The 19,048-nt window shown below is 41.1% G+C and overlaps 1 protein-coding gene across 1 annotated transcript; it reads right to left on the bottom strand.

The window, feature by feature from the left end:
* Positions 1-1,365: 1,365 nt before the first annotated feature.
* rfx3 (regulatory factor X, 3 (influences HLA class II expression)) lies at positions 1,366-15,277 on the bottom strand. The gene is made up of 17 exons (XM_073477808.1): positions 15,223-15,277; positions 10,561-10,673; positions 10,365-10,453; positions 8,792-9,050; positions 6,845-6,919; positions 6,376-6,557; positions 6,027-6,146; positions 5,812-5,936; positions 5,618-5,733; positions 4,699-4,814; positions 4,369-4,523; positions 4,155-4,252; positions 3,228-3,377; positions 2,892-3,100; positions 2,643-2,796; positions 2,231-2,273; positions 1,366-1,680 (listed from the first exon to the last, which is right to left on the bottom strand). Exons 2-17 carry the CDS (start codon positions 10,666-10,668, stop codon positions 1,400-1,402), a joined length of 2,280 nt encoding a protein of 759 aa, XP_073333909.1. The 5' UTR covers positions 10,669-10,673; positions 15,223-15,277; the 3' UTR covers positions 1,366-1,399.
* Between the last annotated feature and the right edge of the window lie 3,771 nt (positions 15,278-19,048).

Raw genomic sequence — 19,048 nt, 5'->3', positions numbered from 1 at the left:
CAAGGCTAAAGACCACAATTCAGATAAGTAGTGAGCTTAGTAGAGCTGATCCAGAGAAAAACAACAGGTGTGTGTCTGTGCCTGCATCCCTTGGTCTCAACACTGATGAGCCAGCCCAAATCCAGCCACGAGTCACCAGAAAAAAGCCAAAATCTGTGGCTGGGACAATGCAGAGGGGCTGTGGGGCTCTCTACAGCACACAGGCAGGACTACAAGGACAGCTGCATTTAAAGGATAAGGCACTATGATAAAGCCGAGGTACATTAAATCCCTGACATTCCTTCTGCTCTGCAACATGGCACTGTGGGACAGGAAACAGCTCTTGGGTGGGCCCGAATGGCTCACTCTCAGCTTCCTCTTGTTAGTTTGGTTTTGGTCCTTCGTGAACTGAAGAAATTTCATTAAGACAGAAACTGCAAAAAACAGGGGAACATGTCCGGTAAAGTTGCGTTCAAGATTACAGCTCATCACGACACTACAGAGCATCTAAAATGAACAAAGGCAAGCGTTATGCACAGAGTGCATAGAAAAGCTAGCATTGAGGAAGTGGTTTTGTACAGCCAGTCTTCTCAATCTCGTTTCTATATACACAAGTAGCAGCACAGATATTTCTTCAGGGGTTCCTTTCTCTGTGGCTAAAATCTATAAGCGGTTATCAGTGGGTGGCTACCATATAATTTTAAACAGAACAGACAAAAACGCCCCATGATCCTTTTTCAGATAGGATATGTAGGTCATACATAGAAAATCATCCCTTTGTTTTTTAGCTACATACAATACTCAAAATATTTTGTTCAGCCAAACTTGTATCGGCAGTTGGAATGCATGTTTATATAAACTGTACTAAAATTAGGAGGGAGAAGTGGAGATTAAAACAAAACCAAACACAGTGATAGCACCATGAGTTTTGGGTAATACCAATTGAAAGTACAGCAAAACTATTTACAATAGGCAAAGGTCTTGAGTCGATGACTTTGCTCCACTGGGACTAGTGACATGGATTTGAGCTCTGAGACATCAGTAGTTTGAAGGACTTCAATTTTCCTCCAAGATCAAAGCCGTCTGTATAGACAGAGGCGTTAAGTCATGCCTAGGCAGGAAACATTTAACGGGTCAAATTAGTCCTCCTCCAGCTGCTGCATCGTGATAGAGCACAGACTTATGGGACGACGACACATCCAGAATCTAAGCAGTCAGACACGGACAGCACATCTCGGCCAGAGTATCATCATTTCAGCACTCCCCCACACAGACCCGGAGAGGAGACCGTTGTCCACAAAAGTGCAGACAGAGACAATGCATGAAAAAGACGGAAACATCTAGACTCACAGAGAGAAAGATATGTGGAGAGTGAGATAGCAAAAATAGGCCAGACAAGGTTAGCCGTGCCCTCAGACCCTCAAACGGAGGCGTAGGTGTTGCCTGTGGCGCTGCAGTGGCGGATGGTGGGAGTACCAGCAGAGGGGGTTAGAATGTGCTCAGTGTGGTCTTGTGGGGGTTGGGGGAGCGAGTGGAGGACGCCTGGCTGGACGACCCCTACCACAGGGTGGGACCCGTCCTCTAGCGCTCCAACCTGGATCACCTGGATCACCTCATGCTCAGACTTCTCTCGCTTGGCAAGAGGTTCCCCGGACTCCTCCGTGTCATCTTCTAAGTCACTGTCCATCCCACTAGTTTCATCTAGAAGGGAGAATGCAACACATATAAAACACTATTAAAAACTTAAATCACATAAAGGAAGATTCACACAGCTGGAGAAGAAGTAAAACAACTTGTTTAATTGAAAACATTTGTTTATGAACCTCATGTTTGCTGCACTGCTGCTACAGATCATGTTGTAATTTTGTCTTTTTCCATGATTAAGAATTTTACATAAAAAAAACCCCCAAAACAAAACAGGAGAACATGTAACAAAAGCAACACAAATACATCAGTGTAATCATATTAAAAAGGCACAGTATGCCAGTGCGTGCAATCACATTTTATTGTCTTGAGGCCAAAAATGTCTGTGTGGGTGCACAGAAAGTCTCATCAGTCTCAGCTCATTAACCACACATTCAACTGACTGCTACTGACCTAAATGACCGCTGAATTTAACTGGTTATAAAAATAGTCTTTTGAGTTGGAAAATATAACTATTGCTCAAAAGCCGCAACAGTAATTAACACCAGGATCTCTTTTCTAAAGTACTGGTCGAGTTTTTAGCCGATATCCCTTTTTTGCCACATACCTTTGTCAATGTTAGAGAGGGAGAGGGTGTTGAGGCTGTCGAACTGAAAACAGAGAGACAAACATCATAATTAGATGGGCCATTAGTTCAAATTGTTTTAATGTTGAAGTTGCAGTTTTGCTGTGAAGCTCCAGAAATGTTTGGTGGACCACAAAATTTCACCCAAATTTACTCGCATGAAGGCGAGTAGATAATGACCAAATTTTCACTTCTGGGTGAACTTATATTTTAAGTTTATCTGATCTTAAAGAGATACTACATTGTAATAATGCAAAACATCCTATCTGGAGTAATTTTATAAACCAATATAAAACAATCAAACAGAGGTAATTACACAGTATATCAGTCACATATTGTAGTGAATCACGATTGCATTATAAAACACTATGAAGATAAGATGCCACTGTTGTACCTCCCCCATGACACCAATCGGTGTTTCTCCAGTTGCTTGGGCCACACGATGCTCCACTAGGTAAAACATGTACTCATCGTACAGCAGGCGAATCAGGTGGAAGGAACCGAAGCTGGCAGCACTACGCAGGGTCAGGTCCCTGATCACCATAGAACTGCGGAGACATGAAGACACTGTAAGTGTTTTGTCTTTTCAAAATAATGCTGCACACTCACAGGTGTGTCTCAGTACATTTGTTTTTTTGCAGACCTGTAGAAGGACCACTTGAGCAGAAACTGTCGAGCTGCTCTGGGGAAGCTGGGCCGGTGCTCATAAGGCTTGAGCACCTGAGTGACCACGTTCTCCAGCCAGGCCGCCCACTGCTCCAGAGAGCTTTGCTGCTGTAGTGTGGCCTTGAAGTCCTGCTCCAAGTGCTGAACCACTCCCTCTTCACACTGACACACCCATGATGCCTGCTCCTATACAGCAACATGGAGAAAGAACTTTATATGCACACTAGTACAGTGAATTTTTAAAAAGTATTCTTTTGGGAGGAACAACAAAAGCACCACAACTGCATATCCAGACACAGAGAGCTGTTCTGACCTGTACGTTGGCAAAGTCAACACGGTTGAGATCACTCAGCATCTGGTTGATCTGTGACGTGTTTTGCAACACAGCACGTGCCGCTTGAGCCAGGTGGTTCAGAGATGTGTATCTGCGCAGTGTTTGCGCAAAGGCACTAACAGCGGCAATCTGAGAGAGGAGTGCACACAAATGTCCAGGTGTTACCTACTGTAAATATACATGCCTTTTAAAACTAATAGTAGAGGACTACTACTCTCAGATATTAAAGGTCCAGTGTGTAGGATTTAGTGGCCTCTAGGTTGCAGATCATGTGATCACATAAATCCATCTTGCCAAGCTTCAAGCTATGTACTAGTGGCTGAACACACGGTGGTGACTGTTCGTTTGAAAACAATGGCGATCCTCCAGAGGTTAGCATAGATGCTCCTAGCATCAGTTATATCAGAACTGGAGAGTATTTCATTGAAAGAAGAGCGAAGAACAGCACTGAAGGCTTTTCTCCATTTTTTTGAAAGTGCCTGTCCTTTTTCAAACAGTGTCTAGCAACTCCTGGCTAGGTTAGCTGATTGCAACCAACTGAATACCCCTCACCTCACCCTCCCATATGTTGGCTACTAAAAATGCGAAACATGCGAAAGGCACTACCTAGAGTCAGTGTTTAGTTTCTGTCCACTCTGGCCTACTGTAGAAACATGGCTGTGCAACATGACAGACTCCATGGAAGAGGATCTGCTCCCTCTGTAAATATTAAAGGCCCAATTTAAAGTAAAGATTCTTAGTTTCAGTTGATTATACACAAATGAAAACATACTTATGAATATTATATTACATTTCTGCTAATAGATCCCTTTAAATTCGACACAGTGGACCTTTAATTGTATATTTTAGGAACCGTAACAGATGACTATGTAGCATTTTCACTCGGCATGAATTCTGTAAGTGTACCTTGGTCTGAATCATTCTCTGTGGAATGGCATTCATGGCATTATTGAGCCAACCTTCCAGGCTTTTGGCAAAGTTGCGAATGGCTTGAGTCAAGGCACCTGAAAAACAAAGACATTAAAACAACATCAGTGAGTTAACAATTGTGATGTTACAAATAATATGAGAATTAACACAGCAACATGTAAACGTGAAAGGTGGTGTGACTGTGGCTCACTGGGTATGGGTCTCAGGACATCAGGGATGAGGATCTCCACAAGGGCCTGGTACATTAGATGGTCACAGGTGCTCATCCATTTGAGTACAGCCTCGTTTCTGCACAGCACCAGTAGCTGTGAACGGGGGAGTCGTGCTTCAATCTCACTTACGCTGCTGAGGGGGGAACAAACCATACTTAGAAAGATGCCTTGGAATTTTTTGAGATGATCCTAAAATGAATTAAGGTCAAATATGTTCTGGAGGCTGATGATTCTCTTCAGCAACAGGCTGACAGACTTCATTGGAGATAAACATCAAACATTGTATATCATAATCAGCTTGACCTCACCTGTTTTCTGTTACAGTGGCACCCTCTACAGAGTCAGGGGGAGAATAACGCCAGAATGTCTGCCACAACTTCTCAATTAGGCTGAACTGGAGGTTGACAACCACATCCAGGATAGCCTGGAACAAAAGCAAAAAAAAAACAAAAATGGTGAATAGTTGTCACTGGAAGAAGAAGATATAGTGCTTTTGAAAGCTGTCTACAGACATGTAAGCTGAAACCCCAAACTATCTACATGGCTAATCACCACTAGGGGCATGTGAGGAAATGCTTTTGTTTTTACGTACTTTCGGTGAGCCGACTTTAATCATGAGAAGAAGCTGAACAGCTGTCTGTAAGACCATAAGGCCTTGGCCGTCACTTGAGGATGACCCGATCTCTAGTTTCCCACACATTAAGAGAGCTGTGATTGAAGACTTCACAAGATGAAGAAGAAAATTCTGTTCCAAAATGCCAACCGATGGCATTTAACAATCTCTGCCACTATAAGCACACATGACCTTTTCCGAAGTTTCGCAAAGTTTCCACACACTGTTGTGAAACCTGAGTCAGTATTGTCAGTTTCACTCGCCTTTTCTAATTAAAGATAGCTTAAATAAGATTAAACTAGTAAACTGCTGTCATGATAGACACTCCTTATATGTAAGGAGGGAAAAAAGGTGAACTTGATTCTAGGAGAGAATGAGAATCTTAATAGAAAATAAGTGGTATAGATTTAGCGGGTAGTGACTGAAAGGCAGCTAGTCCAGGCAGATCAATAGATGAGTGTACAGTCACAATGCCTGCATGGTCATATTGATGATGTTTTATCAATTAATTCTATAATATCGAAGGGATTACTTAGTGACCAGACCCCCTGTTCCTCCTGTGAATTACATGTATGTGCCATATTGAGCTGTGAGTATAATGCACTTCATCTAACCTCACAGTGCTCTCTGTAAAGGGACTGGAGAGCTTTCACATCCTCTGGGCTGATGTTCTCCGTATTGCTCTGTCCCAAGTCCAGCTCCACAAAGTCAGGGAGTGCCCGCGATGCATCTGTTGGGGTGACAATCAGCATATTTCAGTACATGTTACAGGTTTTTGGCATTTCAAATTAAGAGAAAAGCAGCTGACCTAGGAACTGCTGGTGGTGTTGGCTCTGTGCAATGACTGTCTGCTCTGCTGCACCAGGAATAGGCTGGCCTCCACCTGAGTAATTCTCCCCAGAGCAGGAATCAAACTTTTGCACCGGTTTGAACCTGGAATCAAATGTTTCACCTCAGTATCCAGAAAAACTGCAACTTTTGTCACACTGCATGTCTGTATGCATGCGTAGTCGCCTGTGTTACCTCTGTTTCTGCTGAACAGGTTGCTGTCTGAGGGCCATATACTGCATGTCTTCTTGGAGTCTATTGAGCGGGGAGTCTGGTTTCACACGGATACCATAGTAATGATATTTGGAGTTCCCTCTGCAAGACAAAAAGAAAAAGTTAACACACATCGACTCAGAGTCTCAATGTTAGTTTTACAGGAAAGTTCAGATGGATGGGAAGAGAGTGACTGAAGAGACGAACCAACAAGGCTTTTGGTGTTTGGGGATAGGGGTAAGAAGAGACAGGCAAGCATACTGCCATTTGATTAAAATCTTCTCGCCAAAGTGAAAAATTTACGTAAGAAAAATAAAACAAAAAAGGTAACCTTGTCCCAAGGCGCCTTGTACGGAGTCCCATGAAGATGGAGCGGATGAGTTTTCCAAAAGAGGCTGCATTTACAGGGTCCAGTTTCTGCTCCTGGCAGTGGCGCAGGTAATGATTATAGAGGGTGGATCGTGGTAGACTTACGCCCTCTGCTGTCTCATAGTTGTCCAACAGCCACTGGAGCTACAAGGGAATACATGTTTTTTTACACGAGAGTCGCACACTGGTCCACGCAAAGTGTTTGCAAAGACTTCAGACTGTAATCTTGATGCTGCAGCGTCACACCTCCGCAAAGCATTTCTATAGCAGGCAGTGAATTTAAAGAAATAGTAACAATTAAAACTGGCAACAAAAATGGCAAGCTCCGAATCAAACTCAAATATATAAAGAGTTGAGGCAGAACAGCAAGAGAGTGAGTCAAGCAAAAGTCAAGGTAAAGTGAGGGGAAGCATTCGTAAAAAGCAACTTACATGGCTGTTGAGCAGCGAGCTTCTCTGACTGGATAAACCCTCAGATTTTTGGAGCGTCTCAATCGCCATTTCAATCTGATAAACCATGAAGCACAGGACAACAAAATGTAAGAGGGGGGAAATAAAAACAAAAAGAAAGAAAAATAAAGAGTTGACACATTAGTGGCCACTAGCAAAAAATAAAGAGAATCTAGAAAGGATCCCAAAGCAAGCACCACTACACCCAAGCAGAGCAGGGCTATCAGTTATTTCGGGAAAATGTTTTCCGAGTTGAGAAACGGGGACATAGGCTCAATAGGATCAACTCAGTACATCAATCATGGATATCTGGCAGACAGACAAGTCTCCAAGATTCCGCCAGCACACATCCACTTATAACAACCATCATGTGCAGAGGAAAAGCCAGACTCCATTACAGAAACAAAAGACCAGGGCAGTGTGCCAAGATGATTTAGTAACACCTGCGCAGCAATCTCAAGAGTTATGCCGAAAAAGCTGGTTTATACTCATGGGGAGAACTTTAATTAGGTATTTTTTGTTACTTGTGAATACCAAACTTTTTTTGTATATTTTTTGCCAAATTAGCATTGTGTTTCAGTTTAATTTAATCAGAGTTGTTAATCAACACCAATTCTTACCAGTTTAAACTTTAGAAACATGTGCGATTATTGAGCAGATAACCACCATGATAATTCCCTCAGAAGTAAATACTGCCCATTTTCTGGGCCTTTTGTCGAGTACATTTTGCATAAGAAGATAAAATGTCCTTGGACACTTTTTGAAGACAAAAAAAAAAATTTCTCCTTTGCATAGACATTAACTGATGTCCGTCAACAAGCAGCATTGCTACGTTCCTGCCAGAAATGGTCATTATGATGGACTTTATGAGTCAGATTCAGAGATGTCCTGGCCTTATATATTGTCGTTCTCCAGATGTAAGAAAACATGTTTATTTCCTATAGACCAACAAAAACCACATTATCATGATTTTATCATAGTTTTTTGTGAAAATTAAAATGAGATGCAAAAATAATCATTCCTACTAATTGTGATCATATCTGTCATATGATCTGTCAAAATAATCACATTACGCTGCCAAAAGCACATTCCCAACATCCCTTAACTACACCCGTCTCTCAGATTTTAGCCCCTCCACCAAAGCATGGGAATTACAGACAGTTAAAATCAGGGATGGAGACAAAGCACTGCTTTGGTTGAACACTAAAAATTAAGGGTTACAATGTGAACATTGCTGGCAGTAGTTAGATCACTAGAGAGACTCGGGCCCAGCCCACGCAGCACACCACCAAAGATAAAACAGACCATACACAATCATGTTTCTTCATAATGTGAAACAATATGTGTTGTATGTGCACAAACAGAAAATTTGAAACCATGACACAAATATTAAAAACAGAGCCCGACATTTCGGATCAATGAAGTATGATAGAAGAAACAGAGCATACAGTATATGCTAAGGGAGTTCTAGACAAACTAATAGCTGTGTCCAAACAGCTGTGTCTGAACAGAGAAAAGGAGGAAGTTACTATACATATTGATTCTGAATATTTGAAACAGTTTCAACACTCCTTTTCTGCAGGGTTAATACACCAGTAAATTTGTGTTTTTTTTTCCCACTGTCAACTCAACAGCGAGTTGACACATGCACTGCTGCGGTGCCCACATAGCCCCCACCTCCTTGAGAAATACATCAACTTAAATGCTGTTGTTCTTAACACACAGTACACAAGCCATGTTATATTCATTTTTTTATAAATATTACGAACATGGAATCGAATATGGATATTGTTCAAGGTACTGTATCGACATTAGAAATTCCAGTAGCGTGACAACAACACTGCTACAAAGTCACTACATACATTGGTGAAATGGTCACCAAACACACAAAAGCAGGCGGGCAAAGGCAGGTGAGGTGCTTACACTTACAGTAGCTGGGGAAGCTCGTGCGGTCTGGGTGGCAGGGTGGGGTCCAGCGTTGTCCATGATGTACGCTCCAGGACTGGTGCTGATTACCTGACCCCCCGCCAGATTCATGCTCATTCCTCCACTGCCCCCTCCTCCGTTGTTGTTCATGCCATGAGATGTCACCACAGTGGACACTTGTGACGAGCTGCCCTGTGTGTCAAAGTAGCTCCCTCCACTGTTCTGGCTGTACAGCTGCGGCTCTGAGTACGAGTAGGTTCTTCTGTTCAGAAGAGAGGTATGCAGTCAATCAGTGCTCAAACTGATGTGAAGTAAAACTAATACAAATAATTGAATAATGTAATATAATAATTAATTTGATATAACTTTATTAGTTGTTATTTTGTGTTTTCTTTAAAAAAAAAGAAAAAGTTTTAATCCAAGTATACTTTCTTAATTATGCAGGACACCTATGAGGCCTATATGATAACAATTATAAAGTACATATGTTTATCATTGTTTGTGTCGGCACAAATACTGTCCATCATTTTCATAATGATGACAATCCAAAATGTATTATATGTGATCTTCAATTATAACATATATATCTTGATCTGGATTGTCACACTGTGGGTGTGTTTTACAATTTACATATCTGTACTTTTGTCATCATAATTTGTATATATTCTGATTTTTTTGATAATTTTCTTTGTGTTGCCAGTCTTCTTCCGGGTTGCCGTGGTGGAGAGGAGGCTGTGTGGTGCCACTTAGCACCCACTCAAGCTGCTCGATTGTCTTCCTGGATCCACATTTTTCACATATATTTTACATTTATTATGTATCAGAAATGTCGTTATTGTAATCTGTATATTCTGATCTACTGCATGTCTGACCGCACTGGGAAAGGAATCCCTCCTCTGTGGCTCCTGTAAGAGGTTTCTTACATTTTCTCTTTCTGCTCAAAGGGTTTTTTTGGAGCTTTTCCTTACTTGAATAAAGGGTTTAAAGACTGCACAGATTGTAAAGATTGTGATTTCGGCCCATATAACTAGAAGTGACTTGACTCGACACAAGCCTGGTACTCAGGTGATGCATCCAGTTGTTTGGTGTATGTATGACTTTGTATTGCTAAGCACTGGCGGTGCCCCTTACATTAAATGTTTCCACCAATAGCCGAGGACACACAGTGCGCCTGTTTGTGTCAGTACATGCACTGTGAGTGTGTGTGTATCACAGTAGGACAAACACAGCTTGGGCTTGTTAGTGGTATGTAACCCCATTCCTCAGACCCAGGGGACCCTGGCGTAGCGTCAGCACTTAAAAGACAAGCCTACTTCTGGTCATGTTCAGGTGACTGAGCACAATCAAACACACGACTGCACAGCCCTCAGAAAAGAAAACAAACACACACACACATGCAGTCACACACACACACACACACAAAAAAAAAAATTAAGGCACTCCCACCAACATCATGTGCTTGTGACATGAATGATGGTGTGAAGAGACTCAAGAGGAGAAAGAACAGGCTGCAGGGAGGCAGCGCTAATATTTGTGGAGTGGTATAAGAGCAGAACTGGGTAACAGATTGACTCACATGTTGCCATTGGTGTAGACGCCACTGTTTTCCTCCACATACTGCACCTGTGCTGGGTAAACATGCTGAACCTGTTGAACAGTCTGGGCCTGGCAAAACAAATTGTAAGTGTTGCAAATTAATTATTAAATTGACTTAAGTAACATATAGCAATGAGAAATCCAGACACGATCACACACAGACAGGCTGGCTGTACCTGTTGCTGGACAGGCACCTGCTGGGTGGAGCCGGTAGGCTGGACAGGCACGGTGGTCTGAAGAGGGACAGTGGAGGTGGAGTCAGCGCCTGCTTCAGGGGTCTGCATGGCGCCTAAATAAGACGGAGAAAACTCTTTTATTGGAGAATGATGATCATCACAATCACTGAACCAAAAGACTCTCACCATACAGGTCTAACTGGCGAAGCAACTTTACAACTCATATAAAACACAAGAACAATCTTAATGCATCATTGAGGCAATGCTCATGTAGTATCAAGTACGATTACTTGCTTAAACTTAGAGTAAATTTACCGAAACAGTTTTTGACAAACAGATTTATAACTATATAGGCAAAGGACTGCATTTGACAACCCTGTCTTATTTTGTCACATCTGGTGAAATAAGCTCAACAACTGTCTGCAAAACGTGTCTATAACATATTGCACTGCTTACAAAAAAACAAATCTATCATATTACATGTCAAAAGTTGTGTTGAGGAAAACAAATCCTATAATCATCCACATTTGGTTTGGTTAACCAAGGACATAAAATTTGCCTTAATGAGATACTAGTCTAGACATGATAGAAAACATGAGGTTTCACCACAGACTCTTGTCTGTTTTACCCAAATCAATGCTACTAAAGCTGTTCAAGAGCAACTCTACCCAAGCACCTGTTTCTGCCTTGTGGTACTCAATGTACTGAGAGCCTCATGCATCAGTGACACATGGTCTTGTCTCCATGTTCACAGCCATAAAACAAGTTAATATTTAACAAACTCCAAATAGATGCTGCTTCGTGTTGCTCTGACTTTTACAGGTTTGACGTTACTGGAGAGTGTAAGTCCTGGATCAGGACTATGACTAACTGGTTAGTTAAATCATTTTTAAGTATCTTTATCAGATTGCATGTTAACTACTTATAAAAGAGCTATATTGCACATACAGTATTTACTAATCAAGGCTAAAGCAAACTATTTTGAAGATGAGGATAGAAGTGTGAAGAGACACTGTTGGTGAACCTGTGTTTGTGAGTTAATAATAGCATGTCTACCATCACCCATTCCTTGCAGGGGAAGGCCAACTCCTCCCCATCACAGTTTCCATGAACAAGCCTCTCTTGGTTAATTAAGCTGCCTCTCCTAACAGCTTTGAATCTCTCCAGGGACAGCCTGCCCCTTCCCTTTATCTTCACTATCATACAGGCCTTTTTCTCGGGATGAAGGCTATCACTTTATTCGTGTCTGGGTGGCTAACCTCAAAGTTTGACTACAAAGCTGAGTCAGTCTCCTGGTGCATTGAGAGAATGAGGCATAGTAAAGCAGCAGAAGGAAGATGCAGTTTCTTTAAACATACAGAGATTCATTAACGCCAAGCCTTCTGCTTCCAGCATGACTATTTCCAACACCTCGGGGAGGGGATATGTGTATATACTATCACTGTCAGACAATGTCAGGAGGCTGTTGCTAGACAGGCTGCAGTTTGGCTCATAGAAAAATACACAAATATCCAGTTCAAATATTTATGTTTTGCAATTTTGATGAGATACTTTAAACTATGATAATCAATTCATCAAAAAAAATGACAAACCCAACAACCCAAAGATATTCAGTTTACTGTTATATAGGAGTAAAGAAACCAGAATATATTTACATACATTTAAGGAATCAGAGAATTTGGACTTTTTTTTCCTTCTTTTTTACTCAAACCGATTAATTGGTTGTCAAAATAGTTGGCAATTAATTTACAGTAATAGTCCACAACTAATCCATTAATCATTGCAGCTCTACAAGCAACTGCTTTACCCTGGAGTCTGACAGCCTTTGGTTGCAGGATAGTGATAAAAATGTAAGAAGTCAAACCGCAGCCTTCAGCTTACTTATCCCAAATCTAAAAAAAGGACTTGTGACGGCGAGAATATAGACTTATATTCCACAGTGCAATTTGAAAGCTGACGTACACAGCCCCTACTGAGCCCACCTAAACTGAGGAAAGGAGCCCCTGCATCACAACACACTCTTGTTGCCTCACCCCAACCCCAACCCCAACCCCCTCCACAAACACACACACACTAACACACCTCCTGCCTCACCATTCAGGCACTCCCTTGTGGCCCACTTAAATACTGTGCTCCACTGAGCAAGTGCAAGCCCTACAAAGACACAGAGGAACAAAAGCCACCAAGGAGGGCAACATTTTGCCCTGCGTTTTCTCCCCTCAGTTCCTCTTGCTAAGATTACAAGCGACAAAGAGTAAAGAGTGCAAGGTTCAGTCACACACACAGCTACCAGATAATACACAGAACCATAATTTGCATCTCTAATGATCATGTATGATAAAGGGGCAGTCTAATGCATCACGTATAAGAAATAAGAGCTGGCGAACAAGGTTGAAAACTAAACTATACGCAAAATCTCAAAGGCAAAACAAAGGCAGAAGAGAAGCATCGTCAGGTGCAAGCACAGCAGGTTAACAGGTGGAGGGAGACGGAATTGGGAGGTAAAGTGTGTGTGTCTGTGTGTGGGTGTTTGTGCGTGTGTGTTCATATATAAAGAAAACTGGGGGTTACTTGTATTTTTAAGGACAGCTGGTGTTCCTTTTGACATCAAAACACTGCATCAACACATGGGATACTTTGTTATGCAAAAGAAAAAAAAGAAGCAAAAGTAACAAATAAAGTGTTCAACATTTAATCTTATTTTAGGACATGACCCGATCACCTGCTCATCCTAACTGCCGCATGTGGTTTTAGGAAGGGGAAAAAAAGGACCTTAAAGTCTCCCCTTTCATCAACAATATACATTATTTCTGGCAGGCTGGTGCAAACACAAAACCAAACATGCTGCATTCTGCTAAGCCATGAAAATGGATGACTGAATAATTGAATTAATCAGCCCCTCTTTAAGTGATTGGAAATGTAACAGGATCCAGGCAGCAGGTGGCATGGTACTATTTCTGTGCCACCGGACCACAGGTAAGTGGTAACATGATCTGATAACTAGCAGTTCCTAACATCCTGTTTAGTGTGGGGAGGGGTGTTTGTGCATTAACTATTTTGGGGTGCGCACGCCAAACAGATCAATAAATATCATTTTGAGCTTCACCTAAATTATGCATAAAAATAGGATTATTGTTACTGGCTCTGTCGCCTGCATATCAATGCTTTCTCTTACTACATGAGCACTTACAGATGCATGGTTGACATACTAGAGACGACAAGGGACATTCAAATTTTGATTTAGTGCTAAATGCATTTTCTGCGGTGGACACGTACAGATACAGGCCTAGATGGTCAAGAGTCTGGAGGTGCACCTGTCCTCCATCCACCTCTCTCTCTCTACACACACACACACACACACACACACACACACACACACACACACACACACACACACACACACACACACACACACCTGTTCAGTAACCTAATGGGAATCAGAGGTCGCAGCTGCACAGGAGACCCAATGGACCCAAGAATAATTGTGATGCAACAATAAGAAACCATGTCTCTAGAAATTTAACTTCAGGATTAAGGAATCCACAAAATGCAAGTTTTACTATTCTGCAGTGAGGAAAGTGAATATGGAAGGATATTTTCTAGTTAATATAGCTTATTATTGCCCAATTCAAGTGAGCCTCACACCAATATTAAGCTGTTAACGACTCATTTTCAGTGAGATGCATAATTGAATACACTCCTTCCATTTTTTTGTGTTCCATAAATATAACAAAAACACAAAATATAATCTTTTAAATGGCATTTAAAGATGATATTCTGCAGCATATCTGTATTGCAGAAGGGATGGATAAATCTTGACGTTACCAGCCCAGTTACAGAACGTGCAATGCAGAAAACCGGAATGATTGCTGATAAAATGGGTAGTATCATAAATATATTTCTATGTTAATCTGGCAGGTGTTTTTTCCCCTTTGCAAAACTTAGCCTTGTGTTATAAGATAGCTTATCACAGCCATCTGAAGCCACAAAGAGGGCAGATGGAAAGCTAGCGAAGCTATCTTGCTCCCTAAGACAAAAGGGAAAGTAATGGCTTAGCTATTGTCAATAGCAGTTAGTGTATGGAAATCTAGCTCACAGCACTTCCCATTGCTGATCGACGATGGTGGTTTTGGATTATCAATAAGATTTGAACCACCCGAAGCACAAACTTGCAATATTCACCGTAACATTAGCCAAAATATGGGATACCAACAGGCATTGTAAGAAGGTTAGCAACCTAGCAACAACAGACACCTGCTCCTGCTCCAGCTGACCAGCTAGCATCAGTGACTAGCCCAGACCGATGCTACCACTCAGCATTGTAAGTTTAAACACACACGGAAAAGCCGTTTTCTGTCAAACTGACCACGCTTGGCTGAGTTTTTAGCCACCAAGCACCCCGTGAGAGGACACAGCTAGCTTGTGCTAACGAGCAGGACCTCTCACAGCTGTGGGTATCTACAGGCAACGTTAGCAAGCAGGCTACCACGTCACAAAGAAACACCCTCGCTAGCAAACTACCCCAGCTATCCACCGAGGCTTCACTCAGCAGCACACAAAACATAAACCACAGCATTAATATCTCCTTCTTTACATAAGCCCTCGAAGCGAGTGTGGACTTGAATTCGGGTCCGAAGCGGTGAAAAAAAAATGCATTCAAACCTGAGCTGTGAACTGGTTGATGAGATGAGGATGGTGGAGGAGGTGGTAATGATGGAGCGAGAGGTTGTTGTTGGTGGGTTACAGTCGCCAGGACTACGGTGACTATATGGCGCTGCCTCACCGGGCAACAGTTGCTATAAAACTCACTCACCGGGAGCGCGCAACCTTAGCGGTCAGGTGGGAGGAGATTAAAGAGCACTTAATACAGACTGAACAGAAGGAAGATCACACCCAAATACACATGGATTTGTGTTCATTAGGAATATGTTACAAGGATGGTCGTTGCACCCGGGCCCATGCGTGCAGTGCGATTTTTTGGGAGACTTTCAATACATCAAAAAAAAAAAAGAAAAAGATTCACCTGTTTTAGGATGTTGGAATAAAGTCAGAAATGTGTTGCGGTCATGGTCCTTTTTTACACAGGTGGAAGTAAAAAAACAAGTCCTGAATTCAAGTGTTACTCAAGTAAAAGTAAAAGTATCATCAGTAAAAACTGCTCATTCTGCAGAATGGCTAATTTCACTGTGTTACATTACTGTAGAAAATGACATTGTGTTTTGGCCCCTTGGAGCATTTAATTTTTTTAATTTAATTATTTTTGGGGACCAAAGATATTCACAAAAACCCAAAATAAAAATTCAGATATGTCATAGAATAAACAATCAATCAACACTAACATATCCCAAAGTAATTTTAAGTAGTGTACGTTCCACAACTGTCCTCTTGGGTGCAAAAGACAAGGACTGTAGAGCACTTTGAGTGGTCAGTAGATTGGGAAAACACTCAAGTCCATTTACCATTTACCATTTACCGAAGCCTGGATGGAAAAAATGTGCCAAAACCAGAAGTATATCTCTTGAAACGAATGCTGACCGAATGATTGCCTTTCATTAACTTGTTATACATCACAGTGCAGTGCCATTCTTGTGTTGTGTATTTATTACCCATCATGTTGCATTTTATTGCCATTATTTCCACTTTCCTAATTTGTTTTTGGAAAGTTAAAACTATCATAAGGAATAAGTCTCTAGTTTCTACCTGAACAATAAAATGGGGTCAATGTAGGTGTGTTAACAAGTGCCTCAGGGCTTTTGAAGCAAAATGAATGATTCTTGTTTCATTCTCAACCTAAGCCTCGTCTTTCTGATAGAGCGACCAAACAAAACTGGACGTTCACTTTTACTTGAATAGCAATTATTGATTATTTTAGAGCCTTTGATTATTCAGATACTTGCTGGGTAGATCAGAAGTGTTAAAAAGCGTAAAAGTCTCTTTTTCAACTGTCCTTTTGGGTGCATATTTTTTTAATATATATTTTATTAAAATGTCTATGTGTCTAAATATAATAAGTCTAAACAATATAAGTTTGTAAGTTTTGCGGCTTGTATGGTAGGATTCTACAAAAGAACTTTTCATTTGTATTTCTCTGGTGTACAATGAACGAGTCAGTTTGCCACCAAGCTATGATTGCCTTGACTTTCACCTTTTAAGTTCACAAAATCAGACACAATCGAATTGAAGCACTGGTTCACATCACACTGCTCATACCCATCACAGGGCCGACACATACAGACAAACAACCAGTCACGCTCACGTTCACACCTAGAGGCAGTATAACCAAACCTGCATGTCTTTAGACGAAGCACCCAGTAGAAACCCACGTGGACACGGTGAGAACATGCACACTGGGAACAGAAAGGCCCCAGCCGGCACAAACTCAAAACCTTCTTGCTGACAGTGCTAACCACTGCACCGACAAAGCTTACATTTGCGGCAATCCATTTGCATTAATTCAGACTTGCAAAATCCTCATCACAAATATGGAAATCACAGTGTTAAAAAGTTTGTAAAGGATTTCACTTTTGTCTGAACAAGTTCTTGTTTCCCAGGTTTGAGAGCTAAGCAGATCGCATACTACCCAAATGAAATCTGGACTTTTTTTTTGTTTTCCCACCCTTTATGAAAGAGTGAAAACAAGGCCTTTTGGATGGCTTTGGGTCAGGAGGCAGACCGGGTCGTCCACTAATTGGAAGGTCGGTGGTTCGATCCCCAGATACTCCAGTCGCATTTCGAAGGGTCCTTGGGCAAGATACTTAACCCCAAATGGAAGCCTCTGCCATCAGTGTATGGATGTGTGTGTGAATGGGTGAATGTGAGGAGTGTGCGTAAGGAATACATCTTTCTACCTGAACAATAAAATGGTGTCAACGTAGGTAAGTGCCTCAGGGCTTCTGAAGCAAAATGAATGATTCTTGTTTCATTCCCAACCTAAGCCTCGTCTTTCTGACAGAGTGACCAAACAAAACTGGACGTTCACTTTTACTTGACAAGCAGTTATTGATCATTTTAGAGCCTTTAATTATTGGAACATTACATTGTTCTTGCGTACAATGTGCAGCAGTGGTGGATATTGGTAGAACAATTGTTGTAGATCTATGAAATTCCTAAATATACACTTTGTTTTTACCACTTAGCCTAATTGAGAACTTTACAATCAGGAAAGGTGAGTCAACATAACCAGCATTGTTAATTGGCATTCTACTGCACACAAAGCTTAACCAACCACCTGTGTCCAGTGCGCAACACTTTTTTTTTTTTGGTTAGCAGTACTAAACAGATGCTTTTCGGAAAAGCTGTTGTTGTTGCTAAGCAACTACTGAAACCCCCATCTGAAGCATGACACTCTTTTGCTAAAAGAATTGTTTTCAAGTAATACAGTTTGTCCTTTCAGTTTCAAACAAGAAAAACACACTGCTGTGAAGACGGGTGCCTCCTGGACCTGTGACTTTTGTTCAGATCTAGAGCTGTGGTTGCTAATTAATTACGTGATTTAAGTTCGCTTATTGCCTTTCAGAATTTGAGTGTGTCGAGTTATTTATAGGCTAAGTACTTGCTCTGGTGTGCCTTTTCACTTTGTCTTGTTTGGTTTAATGCAAATAGAGATATATATACTGATACTGACTCTATGAAGAGATACTGACTCCAACAGCTCAATGAGTTTATTTTTGCCTGAGAAAATGTGATTTATAGTGTGCAAAGAAATCCACACAAGCTATTCAGTAACTGTAAACGTATAAGTAGTCCTTGGTCTTGCTCAATGAAAGAATAGTAAAATAATAGAATGCTTAGATTATCATCTCTTGCCTCCATTTTTATCTTCTTGTAGAATATGGTTGATGGAATTGTAACCTTGTAAATGATCTATGTGTTGTGCTCTATAAGATATAAAATGATACACTATGAACTGATCCACAAGAGAGTTCGGTGTATCAGAGACACAAATGACAAACAAGGGTAAAAATCATTTACTTTTTTTTCTTGATCCGTTCCAAATATATTCAAAAGTTACACCGTTGCAGCGTTTCTGCACATTTAAGCCCATTTACTACAAGTCAATTTATACTTCAGATTGCTGCTGAGTTGTGAATAGTTTTCTTTTTCATCCTCATGGTCACTTGACTACATAAAAATCAAACATTTACAGAGACATCACGTTTGCTTTTTAACTTACAGTTGTGTTATGGCTGCGTGGTAATGCAGCGGAAAGTGCAAATTGGATTAAAAACCTGCACTGCATCAAAACGTATCAATACCTCAACTGGCAATAATAAAAGCAGCTATTATCACTGTATTAGTTGGCCTACTGCAAGCGAGTTTAAAAGTCTCCACATGTTCATTTTCATACCATATGAAAATTAAACATTAATGGCTGTGGGAAATCAATAACATACAGCACCGTGCCACCATGCTTTCAGAAAGGGTCTACTGCAATGTGCAGTGTATAATTTGCAGTAAATAAACTCAAAAATGCAAAATCACTGGTATG

Source organism: Pagrus major, chromosome 12 (assembly GCF_040436345.1).
Source record: "Pagrus major chromosome 12, Pma_NU_1.0".
In the NCBI taxonomy this organism is placed as follows: Eukaryota; Metazoa; Chordata; class Actinopteri; order Spariformes; family Sparidae; genus Pagrus; species Pagrus major.
The sequence above is the reverse complement of the archived record's forward strand: the minus strand, read 5'-3'. Positions and strand labels throughout refer to the sequence as shown.

Bases quoted from the DNA above. Each gene is read 5' to 3' on its own strand.
- rfx3 (XM_073477808.1), bottom strand. From the start codon at position 10,668: ATGCAGACCCCTGAAGCAGGCGCTGACTCCACCTCCACTGTCCCTCTT. The intron at 9,051-10,364 runs GTGAGTCAATCT...TCTTCTGAACAG, and splicing joins GTCTACACCAATGGCAACAT to AAGAACCTACTCGTACTCAG. The intron at 2,274-2,642 runs GTACAACAGTGG...CTCTGTTTTCAG, and splicing joins CGATTGGTGTCATGGGGGAG to TTCGACAGCCTCAACACCCT.